The sequence below is a fragment of the Pantherophis guttatus genome, chromosome 3 (assembly GCF_059756535.1).
Source record: "Pantherophis guttatus breed Tessera chromosome 3, ASM5975653v1, whole genome shotgun sequence".
Lineage (NCBI taxonomy): Eukaryota > Metazoa > Chordata > Lepidosauria > Squamata > Colubridae > Pantherophis > Pantherophis guttatus.
This window is the reverse complement of record NC_142065.1, coordinates 172,254,882-172,282,271: the sequence shown is the minus strand read 5'-3', so window position 1 is coordinate 172,282,271 and position 27,390 is coordinate 172,254,882. Positions and strand designations below refer to the sequence as shown.

General features: G+C 34.7%; 1 protein-coding gene across 1 annotated transcript in view; it reads right to left on the bottom strand.

The window, feature by feature from the left end:
• Nucleotides 1–1,209: 1,209 nt before the first annotated feature.
• The window catches only part of LOC117672410 (chloride channel protein C-like), a 69,620-nt gene continuing 43,439 nt past the window's right edge, over nt 1,210–27,390 (bottom strand). The window contains exons 14-17 of the mRNA XM_034429043.2: nt 23,255–23,434; nt 5,887–5,974; nt 3,947–4,042; nt 1,210–2,654 (exon numbers count right to left, since the gene is read on the bottom strand). Of these exons, the coding sequence (XP_034284934.2) occupies nt 2,424–2,654; nt 3,947–4,042; nt 5,887–5,974; nt 23,255–23,434 (595 nt within the window). The 3' untranslated portion in view covers nt 1,210–2,423. The remainder of the gene's footprint in view (nt 2,655–3,946; nt 4,043–5,886; nt 5,975–23,254; nt 23,435–27,390) is intronic.

The window sequence follows — 27,390 nt, the reverse complement described above, 5'->3', positions numbered from 1 at the left end:
CTATACATTTTGCCTAATATACATGTTGTATACACTTTTAAACGCAGTAAGTTACATCACAAAAATCAGAAGTACATTTTGGAATATAACTATATTCTGATTCACATATAGATTCAGGAATAGAAATGGGTAAAGTCTTATTAAACTATGAACTAATGCAAATACATGACCTAATATAAAGCCTTTAGAACTGAATGAGCCTATTGTATTCTAATTTTTTTTATCCAACCATTGTGAGAGGAAAGTACATTTTTTTCTTCATACATTGCAGAAGTAGATAATAATCTGTAATATAATTACTAAGTATAATTTAAAAAGTAGCTTTAGATCGTTAATCTAATTGTCTAATAAATAACTTTGATTATATTAACTTTCTGAGAACTTTATGGGAAAAAAATCCTCTATTCAATTAAAAACCTTTTTGAAAGTACATGTGGAATATTTTTAGATTTTGTTCTTGTATAATTTTCTAGTGTTTTGGCAGAGTTTTTAAGAACCATGAAATTAGTTCCTCACATACAGTACTAAGCTTGGAGCAAGGATTTTTCAAATTATCCCTCTTCCAGATAATTTTAAGGATAATTTCTACAATAAATAGTGAATTTGGATATTAGGAAGATTTTTTTTAATAACAAGTAAAATATCTTCACAAGTATGTCAGAAGAAATGATTAGTTGATTATGTGCCATCAAACCAGTGTTTGACTCTTAGTGACCTGGCAGACAGATCTTTTCTAGGTTGTTTTGTCCCCAGGCTGGCCTTCAGTTCTTTCAATGTTGCACCTATTGTTGCTGTAATCTATCTTGCTACTAATCATCCTCTTCTCTTTCCTTCCACTTTTCCTCCCACTTCTCAAGGGAGCTGGATTTTCATATGTGTCCAAAATATGATAATTTGACATTTGTGCCTCAGAACTCTGCATTAATTTGACTCCTTTGTTTGCTTTCCTAGATGGCACACCATGGTATTCTCAGGACTCTTTCTTGGTTAGTCTTTGCATTCTTGCAAAGTTAAACTATTTTATTCTATGAGCCAATTGTTTGTGTTCTTGGTTATCCAAAGTTCAAAATTGTCTTTATGTCTTGTTTTTTCAGCTTTTACTTCCATGTTATAAAAAGGTCAACTTCCAGTTAATGCTTGATCATTCTTTTCAGTGTTGGATCAATTATTTTACCAATTATTTTTTTCACCATTACTATGTCAAAAATATAATATAAAGAATGTCAGTTTATTAGATCTTGTACAATTTGTTTGCTATAAAATGACATTGGCTAGCATCCTCTATATCAGTTTGCTATGTTAATACATTCATTGCACTAGCTATGATTAATCAAATTGTGCTATTTACTTTCACAATATGTATGCATGTATGTATAAAATTGTTTTATGATGATCTAGCAATACGTTTTTTTAAAAAAATAATTTGAAGTATTTGGGAAAAGTATTTCAGTAAACATTTAAGTAAGAAAGATTACAGATTTTTCTTCCCTAAACCAACATGGTGATAATCTTTTGCTCCATTCTTTCCCAAATCCTTCTAGGACTGTTTTCCAATTTTCTTCATATATATGCTGGTTTTCTGAATTTTTTATATCAGTGATGCATAACATTTTTAAGGTGAGGAATATATTTAGTGTCCAAAGGCTTGTGAAGGCCATATTAAAAATATGGTAGACCAAAACAAAAATGTAATGACAATTTAGTTTAAATAAAAAGAAATGTATACAGCATACATGATTACTTCCCTGTGTTTAATTAGTTTCTTCTCTATCATATTAAAGCATTACAATTTTTTGATACACCAAGTAGACTTCACCAAGCACTTTTAGAAGCTTTATAAAGTCATAGTATAATCTTTCAGCTCAAAATAACAACAAACCTTGGCTCTCCAGATTTCAAAGCTTTTTTTTTCTTTCAGCAGTAGTTTAGTCTGTGATAGAATCTTGGACAAAGTATAATGAAGATACTTTATTGAAGGCAAAAATGAAGCCAACTATTATATAAAATCTGCCTCCTGCAGTATATAGGAATCAGAGCCTATGTATCTCAATAATCCCAATAATATATTTTTCCTCCTGCCATTCTGGGTTAAGTTTATATATATATATGGATTATAATATGTCCTATCTTAGATTCAGATGCAAACAACTGTGTGATTAACATACACTATGAATTTTTTAAAAATCATTCATTTGTTCATTTATTCATTTGTTGTAAAACAGTCACAATGGGAATTGGGCATGAGCCATGTATTGTAATTTGAGCTAAAGAAACCCTATAATTTAAGAACTTCAAATATAAACAAGTTATATATTTCTTTCATTCATTATGAAAAATGTTAAGTCTACCATCACCACCACCACCACCAAAAAAAGAATACAATAATGTTTGATGATAAATTCAATCTTCATTTGGATTATTTCCTAGTCCAAAAGCTCATCATCTGAGTGAGGTTGGTGTGATGCTTTCGGGGATCCCAGTTTTTTTTCAAGTTGGAAGGATATCAGATCTTTCCTAGTGATTATGCCAACAACTTCATTCTGCAAATCAATTACTGTTAAGTGACGAAGACCCAAAGATCGAAATATGATGTATGTGCGTTGCAGTGAGAAATGAGCTTGAACTGATACTGCTGATTTGTTTATATATGGATCCTGAAAGATAAAGTAAAGAACAGATTAAGAGAAAAAGATTGAAACTTTTTTAAAAAACATCTCATTGGTAGTTTAAAATGATTTTTTAAAAAACCAATTACAACAACAATTGGGACCAGTATTACAGTTGCTAAACAAGGTGATTATTAAATGAGTCATACCCAATTTTATAACCTTTTTTGGCCACAGTTGTTAAGTGAATCATTGAGGTTGTTAAGAAAATCACATGGTCATTAAGTGTCTCTTGCTTCTCCAACTGATTGCTTGTCAAAGGCAGACTGGGAAAATTGCAAATGGCAATCATTTGATCCGAGGATATGGCAACCATTACATGCCAATTGGAAGATGGGAAAAAATTAAGTTGTTCGATTAGCAGTGTTTCTCAACCTTGGCAACTTGAAGATGAATGGACTTCAACTCCCACTCATGAGTTGGAGTTGAAGTCCACTCATCTTCAAATTGCCAAGGTTGAGAAACACTGGATTAGAGAAAGATCAATAACTACATTTATCAGTAAGTGGAACCTTATAGACTTTTTGCTGAAAAAAAGAGAAAAACAAACTTGTGATTTATGGATTTGAGGATTGAAAAGAATACTTTGTGGAAAGAAGGAAATTATAATGCAACTTTAGATGGTGAGGGTAAAATATAAATGCATTTACAGTCACAGTCAATTTTTTTAATTTATTCATTCACCATTTTTTCTTATTGTCTTTCTTTCTTTTCTAATATTTGTACTATTTTTATCTCAGTAGAAATTTCTTCAATAAAAATTACATTTTTTAAAATGGCACATTTTCAGAGGAGTGGGCAGACTGGTGTGATTTTTTTTTTACTTATTTATTTATCAGCCCCCTGGTTTTCATTGCTATATTATTAGAGGTATGGCTAGAGAAACTGGGGGAAAAAATGAATGCAGAATATTGCGTCTTCGTGATTGCATAGAAATCAAATATTGACTTTTAAAGGATATGTTCTATTAACGTTGCATCTTTCTGATAATCTGGAACATTTTAACTGCTGGCCCACATGTAATGGTTGTTTTCTTCTTTCCTTTTTTTCCCCTTTGTTGGCTCATTGTATCAACATCTGTTATGTTTATATAATATGAATTAAAACTCAGGAATGCTGTTTGTACTCAGTTACTTTTGTTGAGAGTATATCGTCCCAAGATTGGCAGTGTTTATGTAAATCAGTGTAACTGACACAGCCGTCATAAACAGAAGAGGAAATATAACAAACACGTTGTAGGCAAAGGAAATGTGTGCTTTTAGAATTGCTTTCACTCTTACCAGATTGATGAAGAGTTGCTGATATCGAGGGTCTGTAGTATAGCAAGCCAACATAGCAGTCATCCACTGCTGATTGGGCAATTTCTCAGTTCTGATCTGGAATATACAGTATAATTACTGGGATAATACAGTGTAATTATATAGTACACAAACACTCCAACTGTGTAGAACAATTCAACCAGGTTGGCTTTATAGCAAGAAAAATAAAACTCTGGCGCACTGAAGAATGCATGCTTTTTTTTTTCATTCTATGATGCAAAATCCTTGTACAAAATTCAATATTTACTTGCAATTTTTCTCTCTGAAAATCATTTTCCTACCGTGTTTCCCCGAAAATAAGTCCGTGCCTTATGTTTTTTTTGAACCCCGAAATGAGTGCTTGGCCTTATTTTCAGGGATATCTTATTATTTTGGGGCGTGAATATCAAGACTCGGGGCGTGTTCACCGCCCCGAGTCCTTCGGGAGAGGGGGCGGTATAAAAATCTAATAAATAAATAAAATAAAAATAAAGACGAGGCTCCTCTTGCCTTCTTACCTGATTTCCAGCTCTGTCTCCCTAACCCTAACCAGAGGAAATAACAGGGGACTGCTGCGCATGCAATTAAATATTTTTGGGAACGGCTTATTTTCAGGGAGGATTTATTTTAGCACATGTGTTCAAAAGCCCGATTGGGCTTATTATCAGGGGATGTCTTATTTTAGGGGAAACAGAGTATGTAGTTATTTTTTAAAAAAGCAACAAGTGCTTTTTAAAGAATAAGATATATTAGAAATTTTATTACATAAGATTAATAAAATTGCGAAGTCCAATAAATCAACAGCTGCTTAAGTTCGATACAAGCCATTAATTAGTTAAATATACTTTGTTTTGCAATTGTTGTAATTTATAAGGCTTCACAAATGCAGCAATATTCTGTAACAAGTTTATTATAGCAATATATAATAAATAGAAGTAGAAAAATCATGGAATAAACCATTTCATTTTTGGTGAATAACAAATTCATTATTGATGAAAAAATCCCATTCATCAAATAATTTAGTACACACAGGTAATATTTTTGGAGCAAATGTTTGGTAATCAATCATATACTAAAGAAAGAAATAAGGAAGCTTGCTTCAAGAAGAATACCATTTTTGCAAGTTGGGGAACTATTTAATCTTTATTAAAGCAATGTAGAATAGGAAATGTACTTCATTTAACAAAAAGCTGTTTTTAAGAAATAAAAAGAAAGAAAGAAAATAAAAAGTGTGTAGAAAGATAAGTAAACTGGTCGGTTTCTTGTTTATATTTTTCAAGCATTGGCAAGTTTTTTGAGGACAGATCAGTGGTGGGTTGCCCCCCTGGTTCACACGGGTTCTATAGAACCGGGGGGCAACCCACCACCCACTGACCCTGACGTCATCAGAATGCTTCTGCACATGCACAGAAGCTTCTGTGCAGAAGCTTCTGCGCATGCGCGTGGCCCATTTCGAACCAGTAGTAAACGTAAGTAGAACCCACCCCTCGGACAGATGTCAGTATGGCTTTAGTGATGTCAGTGGCAGTAGTAGATAATTTCTATAATAGAACTGCACAGATCTATATAAAATCTTTAAACTTCTTGTGAGATCAAGAACTAAATTTTCCTATGTAGAGCTTGAGGCATACTGAAGCTCTATCATATTATTTTATTAATTAAAAATGGCTTTGATAAAACAGTTGCAGGTTCCTGTTGTAGAAATACAGTTGTGTGCCAAACCAGAACTTTCAAAATGTAATGCATAATGTTTCACTGGAGTAGAATAATGAGGGAGGGAGGGAGGAAGCAAGCTAACATCAGCTCATAGTGTTCTATACTATTTATTTTAAATCCTACAATACTGTATTGTTTCCATAGTGAACAACCACCCCTAACTAAATTTCATATGAGAGACAATTAAACAAGAAAGCAAACATTACCTTCTGATAGGGCAGAAGAGGTGGATGGGATTCAGTGTCTTCCATTTCAAAAATGGTCTCATTTTCCAGTAGCACACAGAGCTCAGGCCTAGTTTCACAGAAAGCACATTTATCACCAGATGAAAGACCATGTCCAAATCTTCTATGAGACTGTTTTTGTTTTGTTTTGTTTTTAACTGGCAAAATTCTGAATTTGTGGACTTTAGTTTTTTGAATTTAGGATTGATGTTCATATCATACTTGGTTATGCTAGCTATGGATTATGGGAGCCATACTCCAAGTCACTTGTAGACCCAGGATAGATAATAATCTTTGCATCAGGATAATAGCAGTGACACAGTTTTGCACTTGTATACTTTTTTAATTTCCCTGAAAGATGGGAAGCTTAAGGAAAGATATTTTCATATTTATCTCAATTTTCATTTTTAACAGACTTGCTAGTACTGATACACACAGAGAGACATATATATTCTGATAATTAGCTTAACATAATAACACATATTTAAAAAAGAGAATACTGAAAACTATTTTCAATTTATTTCTTATATTAGTAAGTATAAGGTATGGGTAGGTGATCATTCATATAGAATAGATTGCATTAGATCGGGGTGGGCAACTATGGCCCTTTTATGACTTGTGGACTTCAATTCCCAGAATTCCTGAGCTAACAAGGCTGGCTTAGGAATTCTGGTAGTTGAAGTCCACAAGTCATAAAAGGGCCATAGTTGCCCACCCTTGCATTAAATTAAACTTTGATCTGTTCTAGATGTCTATAAGATCTTTGATGTTTATTTTATGTCCATAACACTTATATGTCAAAACGGACACCTCTTGAATTTTCAATCTATTGATATATAAGCATACATGATATGATCCCAACTTAGTTCACTCCAGATATGTTTGCTGGAAAATATTGCTAGTATTAATTAAAAACCTAACATGACACCAGTTGGAGGATGGACAATATAGGCCATCCACCAAACAATGGAGATATTTCTGTTGGAAAGTAGTCTTACCGTTTCACTAATTTAGATGCTCACTAGTGACTTCAGGCAATTGCTGTCATAATCCAACCATGCTTGAGAAGATATCTATTGTGATTATTATTCTGATCATTCCACATAGCAATGGCTGGATAATTCTAGATACTACAAAAAATTATGGATCTTTGTTATTTGTTTTGAAATCTGTTAATTGCACTTGACTCATGGGAATAATGTTGTGATATTATACATTGATATTAATTTTATATGCAGAAAGAGAGTTGAACCTTCCTCTTATACATTATCTGCATTTATCCTCTTATTTATCTGTAGAAATAAAATTTTGCTGGGATAAAAATTGAAGTATGTTATCTTTACAAGTATCTTTTATAATATTTTGTATTAAACAACAGTATTATTGTTTAAACAGTAGCTATGCAAAATCATGTGTCCCTGTGGTCTGATCCAACTTTCAATAGCTATTACATTGAATTGGCTTGAAATAAATTCCCTCACTGGGAAACATGAGTGGGTTAACAGTTATACTGTATATGTGTTTTTCAAAATAGACAAATGATCTAAGCACAAAGTGAGCAAGGTTGTATTCAGTTACCTTCTACCGTAGTTCACTCAGAGTTTTAATAAGTAGATCCATTCATTTAGCTGAACAAAACATTTATTTACTCATAAATGCAGAAAAAGTCATTACAATATTTATTCTCATGGTAATTCCATAAAATAGTTCATTGTAATGCAGTTTTACAATTCAGCTAAACATTTAATATTGGTATTCTTTTCATTTGGCCATGTAAGGTCTTGTTAATAAGTTAATTTCCATTTAATTAAATTTTTTCAAGACATTGTCCAATATACTTAGATACTTCAATATCACTTGTATTCACACAAAACAGTTGACCTGGAATCTCATTTTATTCATACACAAGGTGTAGTTGTACATGTAAAGGCATAAATTGCAAGTGCATAAGGAACGAAAAAAATCCACCGGATCAAGAACTTTAATCAAAATAAGGAACGCAGCATTGTACCACTACTCAAGCTTTCAGTTATATGTGAATATAACTGCTCTTTTTGTCATCTGCCCCTCCCTTCATCCTCCTTCCCCCACAGAAGCCTTGGGTACTTGAGCAACTTCATTTCACTTCACTACTTCACTTGTTTCAAACATGAATGATAAATAAAAAAACAAATTGATAGCTTGGAATTATAATAAAATTTAGGGTTATATCTGAGCAAGGAAATTTTTTAAACTGTAGTAGTTGTTTATTATACTAATAGCGGTGTTTTAGTAGAGTTAAAATGTATGATCCATTGAGTACAATGGTAAAGAACACAACCATTGGTTTCGCATAAGAGTTTGGCTAGCAGATTCATAATTATTCAGCTTTGGTCTGAAATAAACCCAGCAGGGCATCACAGAGAAATTGGACTTGGAAGGGGGGAAAATCTCTGTAATGAAAAAGACATATGTACACATATTGAAAGAAAGATTTAGAATACAAGAAAAAAATAAGTATCCATTGTTTGACTTAGACTCACTGAAGTTACACTTCAGAAATATAACAAGCTCATTTTTTGATGTTACATATATCCTTCCTATCACATCTTCAGGATTTTAAAATAACAGCCTGAGCATGTTTCACTATATTTTTGTGTTACAGGAAATTCTAGAGATGAGATATTGAACTGGTAATTGTTCCTCTGTTCTTTATTTATTTAGAAAGGAAGAAATCTCTTTAGAAAAAAGTATATTTTACAAAATAACCTGGCAAAGTGTTTTAGCATTTCCATTTTATGGTATAGCCTTTACAAAACAAACATCCTATACCCAATTGAATAGCACACAATTACTTCCAACTCTTGCATTAGATACTAACTTTCCCATTGCTTACGCTGAAATCTATAAGTTTGGGAATTTTTTTTTGCATCAACCCTTGAGAAAAAGTCCATTTGTCTGTTACACATTACAATGATAGAAAATTTAAGAAATTGTTTCAAACCAGCTACAAAATATGTACACAGTCAGAGTCTTTCTGCACAACAACATTATGGCACAATAAAGTCTGTATGTCTAATAAAAAATGTCCAATTCACACCAATTTACTGGTTACCCAGATAACAATACTATAATAACCAGTAGCTAGTTCAATTATGGTCCCTCATTTTTTTTCAAATTCAATCTCTTCAACTGCAATCTTTCTTCATGATTCGGTCTGTCATTCAAATATATGGCAGTTTCACAATGCTTCCTTTTTCTAGAGGGAATGTGCCAAGATTTCATTCGCTCAAATTTTCATTGTTATATCCCAATCTCCTTGCCTTCCCCAGCTAGTTTCCAAATATCTCATCTTATATTTATAGGAGATAAACTGATGGATTATAAAAATAGAAGATAAAAGCAAACTTGCCAGCCAGTTCTCTACTATTTTTTGGGCAAGGAAGGATGATGGAGTGTTATCTTTCAGTCTCACACATACTCAGCAGAAATAGCAGAGGAACATGGAAACAGACAGGTAGATCATATTTGCAACCCCATAAATGAGGTATAGCCAATCTGATGCCTTCCAAATATTTTATGATTCAGTCTCAGACTTCAATCCCAACTATCATAGCCAATTACAGAGATAATGGTCTAAAACATCTGAAAAGTATTAGTTACCAATAAGAATAACAAATCCTTAAACATCTTCTCATAGTCATTAATTGCACTTCATATTATATTTCCATTCTAGTCCCCAAATGAAATCTTGGTGATCTGTTGCTCACTATCATGTACACCCAAGATTTTGTTCCTTCCACAGCTTTCTGTAGCTATTCAAAACCAGACATGGGTTTCACTGATCGACTGACTGGTATTTTGTATTGATTTATTTTATTTGTATGTGAAGAGCTACTCTCTTCAAATACAACTTTGAGAGTTCATACAAATTGAATAAAGTAATTGTGTAGGTGATAAAATGTAAAAATAACAACAGTAACAATGGTTGCATATGTTTAAAAGCAAAATTGCAGCTGAGAAATATTGTATCCAAATTTAATGATGATATTCACCTGAAGGCAGGGCAAGAATGGATGGAAAATAATCAAGGAGAGAATCAACCAAAGGGAATGAAGGGGAGATTTCATGAATGTTAGAACAATTACTCAAGGGAATAACTTGCCTCCAGAAGTTCTGGCAGGAAATTTTTAAGACGATATTGGAAAATCATTTGTCTGAAATGGTATAGGGTTTCCTGCCTTATTTACATTTTATGGCAAAATACATGGGGAAATGCCATTGGCAGAAAATCCACAGGGTTAAGGATAGGTCTCCATCAATTTGGAGAGGAAAATTAAAATCGCAAATGGATTCAGAGCAATTCAGTATGGTTAGGAGAATACATAATTTTTAAGCCTTATCTACAATTTTGATAAAATACATGAGAAAATGGAATCTGCGGAAAATCCACTTAGGGTGAGGGTTAGGTCTCCATGAATTCATATAGCAAAATGGACATTGCCAATGAATTCAGAGCACATGGGTATGGTTAGGAGGATACATAACATTTGAGCCTGCCTTATCTACATTTCCTGGGTATATACATTTGCCAAAAATCCACTTAGGGTTAGGGGTTCGGTCTCCATGAATTCGGAGAGCAAAATGGAAATCGCCAATGGATTCGGAGCCCATGGCTATAGTTAGGAACATGAATACCTTTCAAGGCTGCCTTGTCTACATTGCCTGTGAAAATACATGGGAAAATCCAATTTGCCAAAAATCCACGTAGGGTTAGGCTTAGCTGTCCATGAATTCAGAGACCATAATGAACATCGCCAATGGATTCGGAGCCCATGGCTATGGTTAGGAGTGTGCATTCTTTTTAAGCCTGCTTTATTTATGTTTCCTCAGAAAATACATTTCTATTTGCAGAAAATCCACTTAGGGTTAGGGTTAGGTCTCCATGAATTTGGAGAGCAAAATGAACATTGCCATTGGAGTGGGAGCCCATTGGAATGGTTTGGAGGGTGCATACTTTTGAGCAAAGGGTTAGACAAAAGACCTCCAAGGTCCCTTCCAACTCTGTTATCCTGTTATACTATTATTCCTTTTTTACTGTTTAGTTCTTATTGTACCTGGATGGACATGATATAAAGAAATTATTGAGAGGAAATGCATATCAACATTTGTTTAAAAATGTTTTTAAATGGTCCAATTAACTTTCAGTTTTAAACAATTCTACCACGTACTTATTGTAAGCTATAAGACAAATATAGGATCAATATTTCTATGCATGCAATTTTTTTTCACATACCTGACAACAAACTGCTCTTGCCTCAAAAACCCTTACAGATTGCAATTCAGCTACATCTGTTTTTAACTGACCTTTCAGAAATTTAATTCACATTCTATATTATTTGTATTTGTTCTGAGGAATGTGCATCTGCATAGTTGTTCATGTAAAAAGTGAACTCTTGATGCTTAAAATAATTTTAAAAATCGTCCTTAAGATCTTATATAAAATCTTTATCCAAGCACGCTTCTCAATGAATAGTTTTAAAAAACCCTGCATAAAATAAAACTTGTGCATGGGTACCTGTGTGTGTGTTTGTATTTCTCAGATTATTTTTATTGAAAATACTACATAAGAAAAATCTGTTCAGAATTAAGAACAAAACACTTTTTAACTGCATCAGTTTTATAGGCAAGTGTTCAAATGCACATCAAATGTAGGAATCCAGGCTGTAGTATAAGACTGGGAATTGTTGTTCATAGGTAAAAAGTTTTACTGTTGTTATTTTAATAAAGTGTGTAGTAAAGTGTGTACCCTATGCTTTCTAGCAGTAGTTAGCATTGGTTCATCATCATATTCACAAGAGAGACATGTTTTTATATCACCAATCTAATTTCTCTTCTTCTGCCTTCCTTCCTCATTCTCAATGCCTCAGACCGTTCCTAGTTTTCAAAAATATTTTTCTATCTTTGCATGGCATTAATTTCTATTAATCTGATTTAATTCCATGCATGGCAAAGACACAACATTTATTGATGGAACAGTTTTCTAAATGAAGGTGTCAGTGATGGTACACTTACAATCTTATCACAACTATTGTATGATTGCTTTCTAAAACAGAGGAGTTGGAAAATATTACAGATTTGAGTTTTATTATGGGAAAATATATAAGCAATGTAATCTCTATGAGATTGTGCTACAGAGGACAGCATATATTCCAAACTATTTCTTTAAATACAAAGTCTTAGTACTGTTCATTATGACCCAAACCTATTCATAATATACCTATAACGTTGATGCAATAAATTATATGTACAAATAAGAATACAATAAATTTGAAAGTTTTTACCAGATCTTTTGTACTTCTGTACTCAGCAATTGAAACAAGTCAGAGAAGAGATTGTGAGATTGCATGCAACAAATGAAAAATTCATGCATAATTATTTATTTGGTTTTGGTTTGTTCATCTGTTTTTCTTTAGAAGAGATATTATGCAGAAAGCAGTTGAATCACTTTAATGCACAATTCCATCAATATTGATGGGATCTTCATTATTTATATAAGAGGTTCAGAATGGTCAGAATCTTTCCCTTATTAACATTAGTTAATTGCAAAATTATTGTACTACTTAAGTTACTAAACACGAGCATCTCTCTTTTTCCCCAAAAATGGTGAAGTTCAATAACTGTTTCTGAAGGAAGAAAAAAAATTATGGGATTAATCCAACACTAGATGTTGTAACAAGAACTGTGACCTACATATCAACTCTATTTTTTTGCTCAAGCAGCACATATCCAAAGCATACCTTTACACTTCTGAAACAAATTGGCCCCATATCATTTTGGCTTAGTAAATTTGTCAATGAGAAGAAATCACTAAAAATCAGCCAGTAAATATATAGACATAAATAAGTTATTTCTGTCTCGAAGGATAATGCAGCTTTAAGTTTTCAACTTTGTCATATTTTCTAAACTATAATGTCTTCAATTTACTTTCAATTATGCAACATGCACTTTACTGGAGGGAAAGCATGTTTTAGCTAAACAATGTAGTTTGGTTTTAGTATTCCCATGGATCATTGTAAAAATGTTTCTCTCAGCAATAGTGTCGTTATCGTTACTAAATACAGCTGCTCAGCCATCACTAATACAGATGATTTTTTTAAACTGGTTTGTCTACTGAGGAATTAGTACAAGATTATGGCTACAATCAAATAATCTTTAAACCATCAAGTTCTCTCTGTGTCATATTTCTTGTCCTGCTCTCACACTTCCTTCCTATTTTTAATATTCTGTTGCAACTGAGTAGGTATGGGTAGAACAATTCCTCCAAAAAAGGAAAGCAAAGTGTGATCAAATTTTACTATTTTGGTATTACATAGAAGATGTTGATGTAGTTATGACTTAAATGCTAAGTATTAGCACCAGTTCAGGTAAAGATTAATTCTAGGGTCATATTAAATATTGTTTATATAGCTTCAAGAAACTTCACAGTCTCTTTCCTCATTGCTCATGTGTTCTTTTCCTGCTGGGTAGGTTCTCTGGATAGAATACTCAATTTTTTCATTGTCAAATCTGTAGTGTAGAAACTCCAAGACAGTTGCTGGAATTCACACATTAGAAATTTGATATCATATATTTTAGGGGGTTATATTTTGGTAAAGCAACACTGATTCTGCAAAGAAAGCTAAGCCTGCAAATATTTTTTATAATAATGAACCATGAAAAATATCTGGACATAAGGGATGAATGAATCCTCTAATTATTATAATAACACTTCAATATTTATGACCTAAGGTGTGATTTTTTAAAAAAAAAATATCCAGGAGAAGAGAAGAATTCTAAAATGCTTCTTTATTTCATTTTTAAAAGAATAAACGTCATTTGCCATAAATGATGTTGTTTTACTAGTATAAACCCATCCCAAAATTGGAAATAGAAATGCCTGGTATTTATGCAAATGCCAGTCTAGAATTTTTTTTCTGTTTTGCAAAATGGTTAGCCTGTATACCCATTTTTAATAGCATTAACATTTTAAGGGCCTCCAAAGCAGAGGAAATGAGAATTTGCTTACATAATAAAAATTATAATATTGTGACCAAAGTGACATTCATATTTCATAGCCAGCTATTTAAGATGGTTTCCAATGAATTTTATTTTGCTTTGTAAGTGTAAAGTTGTTCTTACTAAAAACTACTAAATAAATGTAAAATGTTTTCTTCTATTGAAAGGCAATCACAAACATTATTTACTAATCATCGGTTGGAAGAATGCTGCATACAGTTCAATATCATTATGATAAGTAATATAATCATGATAAGCAAATGAGTTATATGATTCCAAGGAAACTTTTTCAGATCTAAGAATATAGGCAGTAATCATATACATCTGGCTAGAATTGTTAGCAGACCAAGCAAAGGTGGCTAAATAAGATTAGTTCTAAGCAGCTAGGATGCTATGGGTGTTAGGAAATGTCAGAGAATTACTAAGGCAGAGATGCTACCAAGTCTGATCCTATGCTGCTAAATTGCATCTTATTTTTGCAATTATGTTAGGTTTATTATTGTTGTTGTTGTTGTTGTTGTTGTTGTTGTTGTTGTTTTATTGTCATTGTACGTGTATACCCAGTATACCCATACAACAAAATTCACTTAACACCCAAAGACGAGGTCAAACACAGATAACAATCCCCAAACACACTCCCACCCACCACAAATTCTCCACCCCTAAACCATCCAAACATCCACACAACAGACCAAGTAATACTGTCTAACAGCTCACTAATGGTGGCCCTTTAGTTCATTGTTGAGTGCAATTATAGCTCTGGGATAAAAACTATTCAGAAAATTATCTCTCATCTTTCAACATTCTTGACTAAGGACCTTCATCTGGGGGTAACAGGACTTTAGAGCAAAATAATAATCATTTTTGTGGTTTCTGTCTCTTTCCTAATAGTCCTGTATGGAACTCCTCAGGCTTTTGTCCAGGACAATTAAGAACAGGTACACCAGACCCAATCAGAAAAAGTAAAAAAGTGATTTAGTGGTAGCTGTTTGAAACACAAATCTCTTTGGAATGGAAATTTTTCTCTAAATAAGAAAGTTCTCATTCTGCTTGTAGCAGTTGTCTCTATTGATCTTCCATAATCCAGAAAAGAGTGACAGGGCTTCAGACAGAAGTCTGAATCTAGGTCAATATCAGGTTTAGCTTGACTCTTGAGATTTCACCACTGAATGCAGTAAGGGTTCCTAGGCAAGCTCTAGGACTAAACTTACAAAATCTGGCTCATGGAAGAGAGTAAGTATCCATTGCATAGAAAGCAGAACATTAAAAATTGCTTGAATGGGTTAGACAAAACTAAAGGAACACCTAGTTGTGCAATGGGATTTGGGAGACAGGTGAGAGAAAGAAGGAAGCTCAATAAATCTAAAAGATCCTAATAGAAATATATTACCTTTCTGAAATGACTTTAACAAATTCAAGAAGTTCAAGTATGATAGCATTTTCCTTGCCCTGCTTGTACCTGTGCTCTTGGGGTGTATTTGCCAAAGATAAAGTAATTAGCCAAACATGCTGTTTAAACAACGTTTTCCCAGTACAAAGAAACAATTTATCATCTGACCAAATGAGACTCTAAAGGCAATAAACTGAGAAACTTTGATAAGTCCTTAGGCAATAGTAAGTTCTTTTTCAGCAACTGCTTATTTCCCTGATCTTTCCACAACTAAAATATAATTTGTTTTGGAATTAAAGAAGGTCTTAAGAATTAGGCCAAGGATAGGTAAAGGTAAAGGTAAAGGTTCCCCTCACACATATGTGCTAGTCGTTCCCGACTCTAGGGGGCGGTGCTCATTTCTGTTTCAAAGCCGAAGAGCCAGCGCTGTCCGAAGATATCTCCATGGTCATGTAGCCGGCATGACTCAACACCAAAGGCGCATGGAACGCTATTACCTTCCCACTAAAGGTGATCCCTATTTTTCTACTTGCATTTTTTACATGCTTTCGAACTGCTAGGTTGGCAGAAGCTGGGACAAGTAACGGGAGCTCACCCTATTATGCGACACTAGGGATTTGAACTGCTGAACTGCCGACCTTTCAATCGACAAGGTTAGCATTTTAGCCACTAATCCACCACGTCCCTTACTTAAGGATAGGTAGGAAACTTTAAACAATAACAAGCCAATTTATAAAGCCTTGCAATAGGCCTTGTTTGCATGTGTGGATAGACAGCAGCATTGTGATGGTAAAGTTTACTGCAATATTTATAAGCCATTACAAGAAAGATGGAATAGATCACCATGATCATACCATCACACTTGCATAAGGACTCCAATTCTCATGATCAGGATTTTCAGCTCCAGCTTTACTGATGTTGTCATGTAGTTTTACGGTACCTTTCTGCACTCGTTCTTGGTGACCTCTGTTTTCCAATCTATGCCTTTGCTTGGCACAATAGAAAAGGAAGAATCTCAACATCTATGTGAGTACACTGAGTAAAAAATACATGGTGAATGTAAGCAACATTGCAGTAGCAGCCCTGCCACAATTGAAGTATATTTAGTTGAAGTTCACTTATAAGAGAGTCATGCAGTGCTTCATATACAAAGGAGTTGAAGGGGTGCACATGTAGCAGCTATCTGCAATTTATTAATCACACATGTCATTTCTTGGGTGTGCGCTATAGCAACAGAGAGCAGTTACAGGATAGGTTGCAACTGCTTTAAAGAGTTCCAAATAGACGCTACATGCCTGTTCTTGTGTTCCCTAGATGACCTTTTTTCCTGTGAATCTGAAGTGCTATACAGTTTTGCTATATGAATATGGTTGCATAGTATAAGACTGTCTCTATTCAATAGAAAACTAGTTGCCACTGTATTCCTGATCATGTGGCTTGTGGCCTGAATGTGCTAGAAGGTCATTTTTCAAAAATGTTTTAATATGAATATCTATCTGTTCTGAGCAACAAATTGGAGTTGATGGACTAAATGGCCCCTTCCAACTCTGTGGATCTATAATTATAATTTAGGATTATATTTGGTGTATAGGAATAATGTGTCTCTGACCTGCACAGAAAAAGAAACCAAATTGCCTGTGTCAAGTATTACTTGTAGTTACTGATCCATAATTGTCATATTTTCCTTTTTCATTATATGAAATAATGGCAGTTGACTACAGTTACACACACTGATTTCACTTGCAGCCTTCTGTTTAATTTCTATTTTTCACTGAAATCCATTTGCTTCTATTTTATTTAACATGCACGCTTACAGGGTATTTTATGTCACTTTCTCATCTGTCTTATAATTCCTAGAGCAGACACTGAATAAACAATGTAAACCAGGGGTATCAAACTCATGTCGTCACGGAAGCGTCACTTTTTTCCCCTTCGTTAAACGGGGGAGGGAGGTGGCCAGCACATGATGCATCTGGCCCACGGGCCGGGAGTTTGACAAGCCTGATGTAAACAGATAGAACTTCAGTCAGACTTTCATTGTTCCTTTTGTTTGATTCTGAAATAAACCAGTAAACAGTTCTAATTTTATTAAAATGAATACGGTGGTCTCCAACTGATGAAACAACTAAAGATAACATCTTATTTGTCTGCAACAGTTACGCACAAGAATATTGTCTATCACTCTGAACACTGAAAATGATTGGAAATTTGGCTAAAGTGATAATGCATTGTATTTTTCTGAAGCTGTATTTGGGAGAATCCAGTACTTTCTATATCCTCTTCAGATCTCCCATAAATGAATTGCAGGCACTTTCAATTAATTTTTTTTCAATGTGTGAAGTTTCAGTGACGTTTAACAAATAAACTAGGCTGTATCTTGGCAAAACTACCAACAGCACTGGCTGGTGAGTTATATATTATTTCATTTTTCAGCTGGACATTTAAAATATGGCAACTTTTGTTCATAAGTAGCCATCATTCATTCCATAAATTGATACTAAATTGATAGTAGGATTCATAGGTTGTAATTGAGATGTTCAGATGGCAAATCACATTGTGGCATCCAATGATATCACCAGAAAAGTACAGCTGATTTTTTTTAATACCCTGCCCGCCAACAATCACACTAGTAGTGGGTTTCTCTTACCTTCGCTACTGGTTTGGAACTGGGAGTATGTGCGCGTGTGTGCTTCGCTTGCACGCTGCGCTGTGCTGTGCTTCTGCGCATGCGCAGAACCTTCTGCACATGTGCAGAGTGTCCGTGATGATGTCCGGGCAGGTGGGCGGAGCCTCCCACCGCTGCCACTACTAGTTTGCCCAAACTGGGGTGAACTGGTAGAAATCCACCACTGAATCACACCCATTTGTAACCAAAGCTATGCCACCAAAATGCGGCTGCTTGTTTCTTAGTGGCACAAGAGCCGATTGCTGGAAAAGTACAAATGGGTTATTGGCAGCCTATAAATAACCTCTAGATCATAGATTAACCATCCCTGTTCCATACCTTGAAAAGACCAACATCTGAAACCAAGACTGCAATACTTACTGTGTTGAGATGCATAGCACAAGCCTTCATAAACTCTCACACACATTCTTCATTCTCTGTTCCTATCTTCTCTTTCCCTTCTGAAAATCCATTGCAGACTCTTTGGTATTAAATATTTGTTAACTGACTAATGAAATTTTATTTTCTTTATATGAAAGGCTTGATTATTTGAAGCAAAGAGAGGAAAAGAGTTTCTTGAGTCCTTCCATTTCTATAGTGTGTCTTCTCAACGTTTTTTAAGACACTTTTACAAATGGATGAAAATATGGCGTCCTACTATCTTTTCTCCTATGACTTCGGGGAGGAATTAAAGAATCTCTCTTCCTCTCCATTCATCCGTTCAAATTAAGGAATTCTTACATCCTTTTTCAGTTAAAGGCTCTAGGCCACAGGTGTCAAACTCACCACGTCACGTTGCCATCATGTCATGCCGTCATATCATGACATTTTTTTTCCCTTGCGGAGCTGGGGTGGGCATGGCCTGCGTGTGACACATCAGCCTGTGGGCCACCAGTTTGATACCCCTGCCCTAGGTAAAATAAGTATGTCTTTATTCTTTTGAAACTAATTTTAAAGCTTTAGAGAGAGGGCCATGCAAGGAGGCTAGATAACAAGCATTTAAAAAAAGAGTAGTCTCATTTAAGATCACTGGAAAACCATAGATAACTAGGAGGGGATATTAGGCAAGCTGCAGAATACAGAGAATGCTGTTCATAAATGGACTATGAACAGAATCAGCCCAAAAATGATGGTTTTCTTTTTTAAAAAATATATGAAAATTTTAAGTTGGTACTGCATGAAAAATCCTGCTGCTCCCTCCCAGAAAATTACAGGTTCTATAGAAAAGAAATAATTATAACAGTTTAGATATATTAAGGTCTCTACTTTTTAATCTTTTACTATTTCACATGGGAGACTTACAGTAACTTTAGCTTTTTATTCTAGTTGTTTTAAAATGTATCATATAGGGTGTATAAATATAAAATCCAAATATCTGAACTCTACCATTATCGAATTCAGAATGCTATGGACAATTTAACAGGGAAAGAATGAGACAATCATTTTGGCTCAATTATTTATTAGCATCAGTTCTTGTTTTATTGCAGCAGACAGCTGGAAAATAAAGGAGTGAGTTAAGCTTATTTAATGTAACAAATTCAACCTGGTGCAGACCCCTAGTTTACAAACTTTTAGAAGTGTAGCTCTGTGATTTTTCAGACACTTCTTAATAAGATTTAATGGATGCAACAATAAGACAAAAGTCAAAGCATTTTAAGAATGTCAGCTGGCCTCTTCAGACATTGGGTTGGATCCAAACTAGGTTTGCTGAACTTGTCTCATTCAGATCAATAGGCTACGTCAATTGTGATTTAAGTCAAATAATTTCAATGGGAATTAAGTTCATGTCAGCCCATGTCTATGCAGAAGTAATAATGTGGTTTTATAAAATATGAAGGCAAAAATTTGATATAGATATGTTCAAGATGGTATATAATGTGTAGATAAAAATTTGATAGCTTGAATTTAAATCAAATAGTTCTAAGTTTCATAAATAATTTTGTATTTGCTTAAAACACTCAAATGATATGAATAATTTGATCTTTTTATTCACCACTTTCAAGTTGGAATACCCAACTTCCCCCAAAATAAGACATCCCCTGATGGTCTTATTTTCGGGGAAAGACGGTATGAAAGACATATCTAATTGTAATAATATCTAATTGTTTTAAACATTTGTATTCCCCAATACTATGGATCAGTATAATTCCAATCCATTCCAATCCATGTACTTTCTGTTTTATAAGGTACATTTCCTCTGTCACAGATTTATGGCCACATAAATTCATTGCTCTGCTTTGGGGCAGCCCATATTCCCCACACATCAGGGGTGAAATGCTCCCCGTTCTAAAATTGGGTAATGTTTTAAGGAATTAAGCAATTGATTTTATTCTTTAAAATCCTCCAATTAAAAAATGCAAATGGGAAGGGCTAAAATGTCTGGACCCACCTACACTAGTGGGTTAAAGGCAGCACTGGGACACATTTTTGGCAGCTTTGATGTAAAGGGTTTTTATTTTGAAAGGGGAAAAAGGGAAGAAGAAAACTCATGATGTGGCTATGATGACCTCATATATTTTCAGAAGGGAAACTAATTTTTTTCCCTGAGGACTTAGTTTGAGTTTCATCCTACTATGTTTAATATATGCCTTATCTTTCTTAACTTAATCCTGCCATGGATGTGCTAGGACAAAAAACAACAACAACAAAAATGCCTAAAAATGTTACATTATTTTACATTCCTACTCCTCTGCAAGCAATTGTAGTGTTTACCAGTAGTTCTTAAATTAACTTCCATCCATATAGCAATCATAGAACCAGCATTGTTCTACCAACATCAAATACTCCATTGGGGGAGGGAAAGAGAGACAAAATCTCAGATCCCTGATTGGTTTAAAGGTGACCTGAATCGAAAGTGTTATAGCTATCCAACTCAACCCTTCCAAGACCGAGTGGCTGTGGCTTCCGGCGTCCCGATATAGCCAGCTGGTGCCATCGCTGGCTATTGGGGGCGAATCACTGGCCCCCACGGAGAGGGCTCGAAACTTAGGCCTCCTCCTGGATGCACGGCTGTCTTTAGAAGAGCATATGACGGCCGTGGCCAGGGGGGCTTTTTGTCAGGTTCACCTGATACGCCAGTTGCGCCCCTTTCTGGATCGGGACTCCCTACGCACAGTCACTCAAGCACTCGTCACTTCCCACCTGGACAACTGCAATGCTCTCTATATGGGGCTCCCCTTGGGGTGCACCCGGAGGCTGCAGTTGGTCCAGAATGCAGCCGCCCAGGGGATTATGGGAGTGATGGGGCGCTCACATATAACACCTGTCCTGCGCGAGCTGCACTGGCTTCCTGTGGTCTTCCAGGTGCGCTTCAAGGTGTTGGTGACCACCTTTAAAGCGCTCCATGGCTTAGGGTCGGGGTATTTGCGAGACCACCTTCTGCCACCAATAGCCTCCCACCGACCGTTTCACTCGCACAGAGAGGGCCTCCGCAGGTGCCGTCGGCCAGACAGTGTCGGCTGGCGAGCCCCAGGGGGAGAGCCTTCTCTGTGGCAGCACCTGCCCTCTGGAATGACCTGAGATACGCACGATATCAGACCTCCGGACTTTTCGTCGGGCCCTGAAAACACACTTATTCCATCTAGCCGGGCTGGCTTGATCCCATCCTCTCAGTTTTTAATTGATTTCGGTTTTAATTAGGTTGTTTTAAACTTGGGCCAAAATTATTTAATTGTTTTTTAAAATGCTTTTAAATTTTATATGCTATGTTTTCTCCTGGCTGTACACCGCCCTGAGTCCCGCAGGAGAAGGGCAGTATAGAAATAAAATAAAATAAAATAAATAAATAAATAAATTTTGTATTTCTACAAGTGGAGGTGGGCAGAATCAGGATGCTATGATACATTTCTAAATGATTTTCAGTAGACAAGATTACAGCACATCTCCCAGTTACAATAACTCCAGATCAGAACTGGGCTAGAGCTAGTCAAGGCTTTGGATACAGAAGAGGAGCTGTAGTGTGCAAGATTATGTAAAGTTACTTTTTTCCCCCAGAGGAAAGATGGATATTTTGGGCATGAAAGTAAGATGATAAGACGCCTTAAATACTTTGCAGGCCAACAAGTAGCAATTGGGTGAGTCAAGTCAATACTAATTTTCTGGCAAGGAAAGACATGCTAATTTGGCTGTTTGATTCTCTGCAGAGGTAGATATCCCACATGTAGTTATCTTTGATGACTATAATTCATCTGACCAGCCTCTTCAAGGTGTGCATGAGATTTCACTGTGAAATCAGTAGACTCTCCTAATAAGAAAGCTGCTTATGTAGAAGTGCCCTAAAATTATCAGTTTTGATATGAATTCCTGATAACCATGAGCATTGGGGAGGAGGTGCTAATAAAAATATATATCATCAGTTTCCATAATTTATGTACTTGACTGATAAATTGGATCATCAGGCACAACTATGTAATGGTGGAATTTGTGTAATGATAAATTGGATCATCAGGCATGTGTCTTTTTTTTTTAATGTCACTACCACTGCTGAACAATGAAAATCAACTATAGCACAAAAACCTTTTTGTGATCCTTCCCTACAACAAAATCCACAAGTATTGCCATTTTTCTTCCTTAAAGCAGGGGTGAAATCCAGCAGGGTCTGACAGGTTCTGGAGAATGGTAGCAGAAATTTTGAGTAGTTTGGAGAATACCACCTCTGGGTGGTCCCAGAGTGGAGTGGGAATGGAGATTTTGCAATACCCTTCCCCCAGAAGTGGGGTGGAAATGGAGATTTTGCAGTATCCTTCCCTTGCCATGCCCACCAAGCCACGCCCACCAAGCCACGCCCACAGAACCGGTAGTTTTAAAAAAATGAATTTCACCACTGCCTTAAAGTATATCTGTTTAATTCCTGGAGCAAGCCATCCTAAGTATTAGGTCTTTCCTTTGCTGTTTGAATGTTGATATACTTTATCTTTTAAAAAATGGACTTGGATAAAAAGAGGAAGGTGGCTACCTATTTCCCCTCCTTCCAGTTTTATTTCAGTTGTATGAGAAGTTTGACTACAGAAATGTTTCTGTGTCTTTTTCTGGAATTCCTTCAAGTCCCTAAGATTTTATTCTGTTTCTAATGTCATATTGCACAGTAATTCAGAATAACCGACAAAGAACCCTATGTGTCCAATATTGGATAAAGCTATATACACTGTTGTTTCAAGAGCAAATAGTTGTAGATTGCAAGGCATCTACTCATAATATACTGTGTTAAATTCTAAACACTGACCCGAGGGGCTACTCTAAGGAGGAATGTAGTGTCTTACCTTGTAATTGTTCCCAGAAACACCTTGGACTGGTCTGGTTTAGATTTGTAGACCACTGGGAATCCACTATGGTTGGTGCTGGCAAGGACCTGAGCCAAGAAAGCAATGTTTTCCTTTAAATTGAAGACTCTGACGTGAAGTTTCATGACATCTTTGGCAGCAAACAATTCCAAATTTAACCTGAAAAATACAAAGCAGACAGGCATAATTTATTTAGTAAACAAGAAACTAGGCATGCAATACCATTTTAGCATATTATGGTTTTATAGTGTGCTAGTGAAGTACTTCAAGCTAAAATTAGGTTTATTTATGAATATTTTGTTTAAAGCATAATTACCCAATAAAGTGATCAAGCATAGCCTTCTTACCTATGAGTAAAATCCATGATAAATTCAACCAGATGCAAGCCATGTTTTTTTACTAGAGGACAAGCACCTTTCATCAATTTATTTTTTTTAGCTTTTTGTTTTAACATCCTAACTGAAAATGAAATGCTTAGAAATCACATTCAGTTAACAAAATGTTCTTGGAGTGAAGAAAAATATGACAAAATGATAAATAAATCTTAATTTTATAATTAATTATGGGTGAAACCAATTGTCCAGTTCAATATCCTGCTTATGTCAGTAACCTATGAGAATGGTTGGTGATCTTAAAAACCACGAACAACGGCTTACACAATGAATAACAAGAGAACATTTGTGCCATGTTGGTTTTATTTAGAATATTTTAACAACATAATAAAATCTGATCATCCCACAATTTTCATAGAGTTTTCATGGACTAAGAAGATATAAAATTTGAGATAAAATGTACTGGTCCTAGAAGGGAGTCAATTATTACAATGAAGCAAGGCAATTAAGTCACAATTAAGATATTTGGGTATGGAATTGGGTATGTCTAATTTGGAACTGGGCATGTCTAGTTTAATGAAAAGAAGGACTAGGGAAGATATAATAGCAGTGTTCCAATATCTAAGGGGTTGTCACAAAGAAGAGGGTCAAGCTATTCTCCAAAGCACCTGAAGGCAGGACAAAAAGCAATGGATGTAAACTAATCAAGGAGAGAAGCAACCTAGAGCTAAGGAGGAGTTAGAACAATTAATAAGTGGAACAACTTGCCTCCAGAAGTGGATGTTTTTAAGAAAAGATTGGACAACCATTTATATGAAATAGTATAGGGTGTCCTGTCTGAGCAGGGGATTGGACTAGAAGACCTTTAAGATCCCTTACAACTTTGTTATTCTGTATTCTGTATTCTATATTTTTTTGTTTCAAAGACAATCCTTTATTTTAAAGAAAGAGATATTTTGTCCAGATTTGATCTATAATGAAATATCTTAAACTAGAATTATCATAACTAGTTACAAGGATCCTGGCATCAGAGTAATACATCACAATTTTCTGTATCATTTTGCTGCCATCTCATGGATATCCAGATGCTTGCAGCCCACATATGTAACCCGGCTATAAACCTATGAGACCATTCGTCTGGAATAACTTTTTTTTAATAAAACACATAGCCATAAGGATCAGTGCAAAGGAACAGACAGTTTTATTCATTCATAAGTTTTACCGTAGTTTTTGTTCTAACTCAAGATATTCACTTCATTTGGTGGGAATGTTTATCTGTTATTTAGCTAGAGATTTTCATCAGAACAACATTGGATTTTAGTTTACTTTCTTGTAAACCATTTTTTTATTATGCTGAGTAACTATTAAACCTTATATAAATATATTTCATGAGTTTATTTTGAAGATGGCTTTATTTTCATGGTAATTGCCAGTTTCATTTGGTTAGCTCAGCAATGTTTGGATTCTGAATTATATACAACACTGTAGGTTTGCCTGTTATTATTAACTGGATCCATGACTAAATCTCATTGGTGGTTTACCATTTATGACTTTTTTGCAGTTATTCAGTGCATCTAGTTTTGGTTGGAAAAAAAGTAATACTGCTACTTATAAGGTTCATATTCACATTTTGATTCTTTACATTGTTGAATGTTTATATTTTATTTTGGTGCACCATTTAATAAGTAAATAAAAAACTAGAAAAGACTCAGTTCCCCTTTATATCTGATTTTTTTTTATTTCATAATGAGAGAAAGGTTCAGATAATAATTCTCTCAGGTTATATAAAAAGAAAGGATTTGATTGTTCAGTTACATAAGTGGGTGAGAACTTAAATTTGAAATATATTTCAGATAATTTAATACCTGTGCCACTTGTTCCTCCACAGAGGATTTTAAAAGTTAGTTGTTTTTCAACCAGCAGTAGAACAGATGGAACGTAACCTTCTATATGTATTCTGAGGAGAATGCAAGTCACAAATGCAACCAGAACAAAATCAGTTTGAGGTTTTTTGAAGGCATATATCTTACTTGAATCCATCTGTGGGCATTTCTATTGAATTTTATAAGATAACCTAGCAAAGAATTTTGCAAATATCCAGTAAAACCATTTTGCTTCTGTCTTTTTAATCTTTCTTTGTGCTAAAACCAATTTTGATAGTAAGAAAGCCACATTACTACTGTGAATTCTATTACAGCACTAGCACTTAAACTTATATACCACTTTACAGCCCTTTCTAAGCAGTTTAGAGAGTCAGCATATTGCCCCCAACAATTTGGGTCCTCATTTTACCCACCTTGGAAGGATGGAAGGCTGAGTCAACCTTGAGACTGGTGACATTTGTACTGCCAAATTGCAGGCAACTGGTAGTCAGCAGAAGTAGCTTGCAGTGCTGCACTCTAACCACTGCGTCACCATGGCTCTTTATCGGTTGTTATATTCAATATTATCTTAATAACATACAAAGTATTAAATTATAGCTGTAAAAGTAGGATTTTCTGATTTCCAACAATTTTCTGAAGCTAGCATTTCATCGGTAAGAGGCTGAAAGTTTTCATTTCTGTAATGTTTCTAGCATTTCTCTGCCAACCATATGGCATCATCATGATTGAATATTCATGTCCGCAGCTAATATGCCTCCAATGTCAACAAAATTTTATTTTTACTTTTATCTATAAAGCATTGAATGTTGGTTTTAATAATATTTAGATTCATATTTTTCATTACATCATGCAACCTAGCTATTATTTACTGCAAATAATTTTGCTCCTCAGTCAACAACACAGCATCATCACAAAAGTTACACATATATTCATATCGCAAACCATTAAGTATTTAACTTCATATAGATTTATTCATAAGTATATTTTATAACTAAAGGGACATCTCAGATTTACTAATCTCTGCTCACTGTTGAGCCAGTCGTTAAATATTTTATATATTTTCATACATGCTTCACTTCTATTAAATATTTCTCTTAGATTAACCAACCAACATTAAACTCAATATTGGCACAAAATAATCCACAAATTAGATCTATTCACTTTGTCATACGCTTTCTCTAAATTAAAATGCAATAAATTTTATTTTTTGCAATTCTATTTTTCAATGATTTGAAGAAATTTATGGTTAAAACACATTCAGAACTGAACTTTTTCTAGCAGATAGTCACCAAATAATTACCGTTTTCATTTATTCCTGGATGCCCAATAACTTCTTTTCAGCTCATTAAATAATATATTCTCTTATCCTGTTCTCACCCATCCAATCATGCTTTCTAACAGAATTATTTTTCCCTGGATCCTAATCATCCAGAATGTTGCATAATTTCCATAAATTCACCCAGAATAAGGCTGAATAAATCATAACTGGGCAAGACAGACATGTCTAGTGACATTGTAAATAATGAATTAAGATAGGCTCCAACAGTCAACCAGAAACCAGAAAAAAGTAACATGATTTAATCAAACACATGTTAAAGCACCATAACAAATATAAAAGCTATCTCAATTATTCATAAGCAATTAAAATATAGCAGCTAGACAGCCGTGATCAGAGGTTAAATGAAGAGGCTTTAAGTATATATTGGAAACCAAGCTTAGCACTTGGGGAGGTCATTCCACAATTTCGGCCTCCTAGAAATGGTATTATCTGAACTTCTCCAGCTTTCCCATTATGCCAGTAGATATGGAATAGGATTCTGACTGCTAATATTAAATATCAGACAGAAAAGAGAAAGAAGAGGAATCACATTGTTAATATTCCTAAAATACAACAGATCTT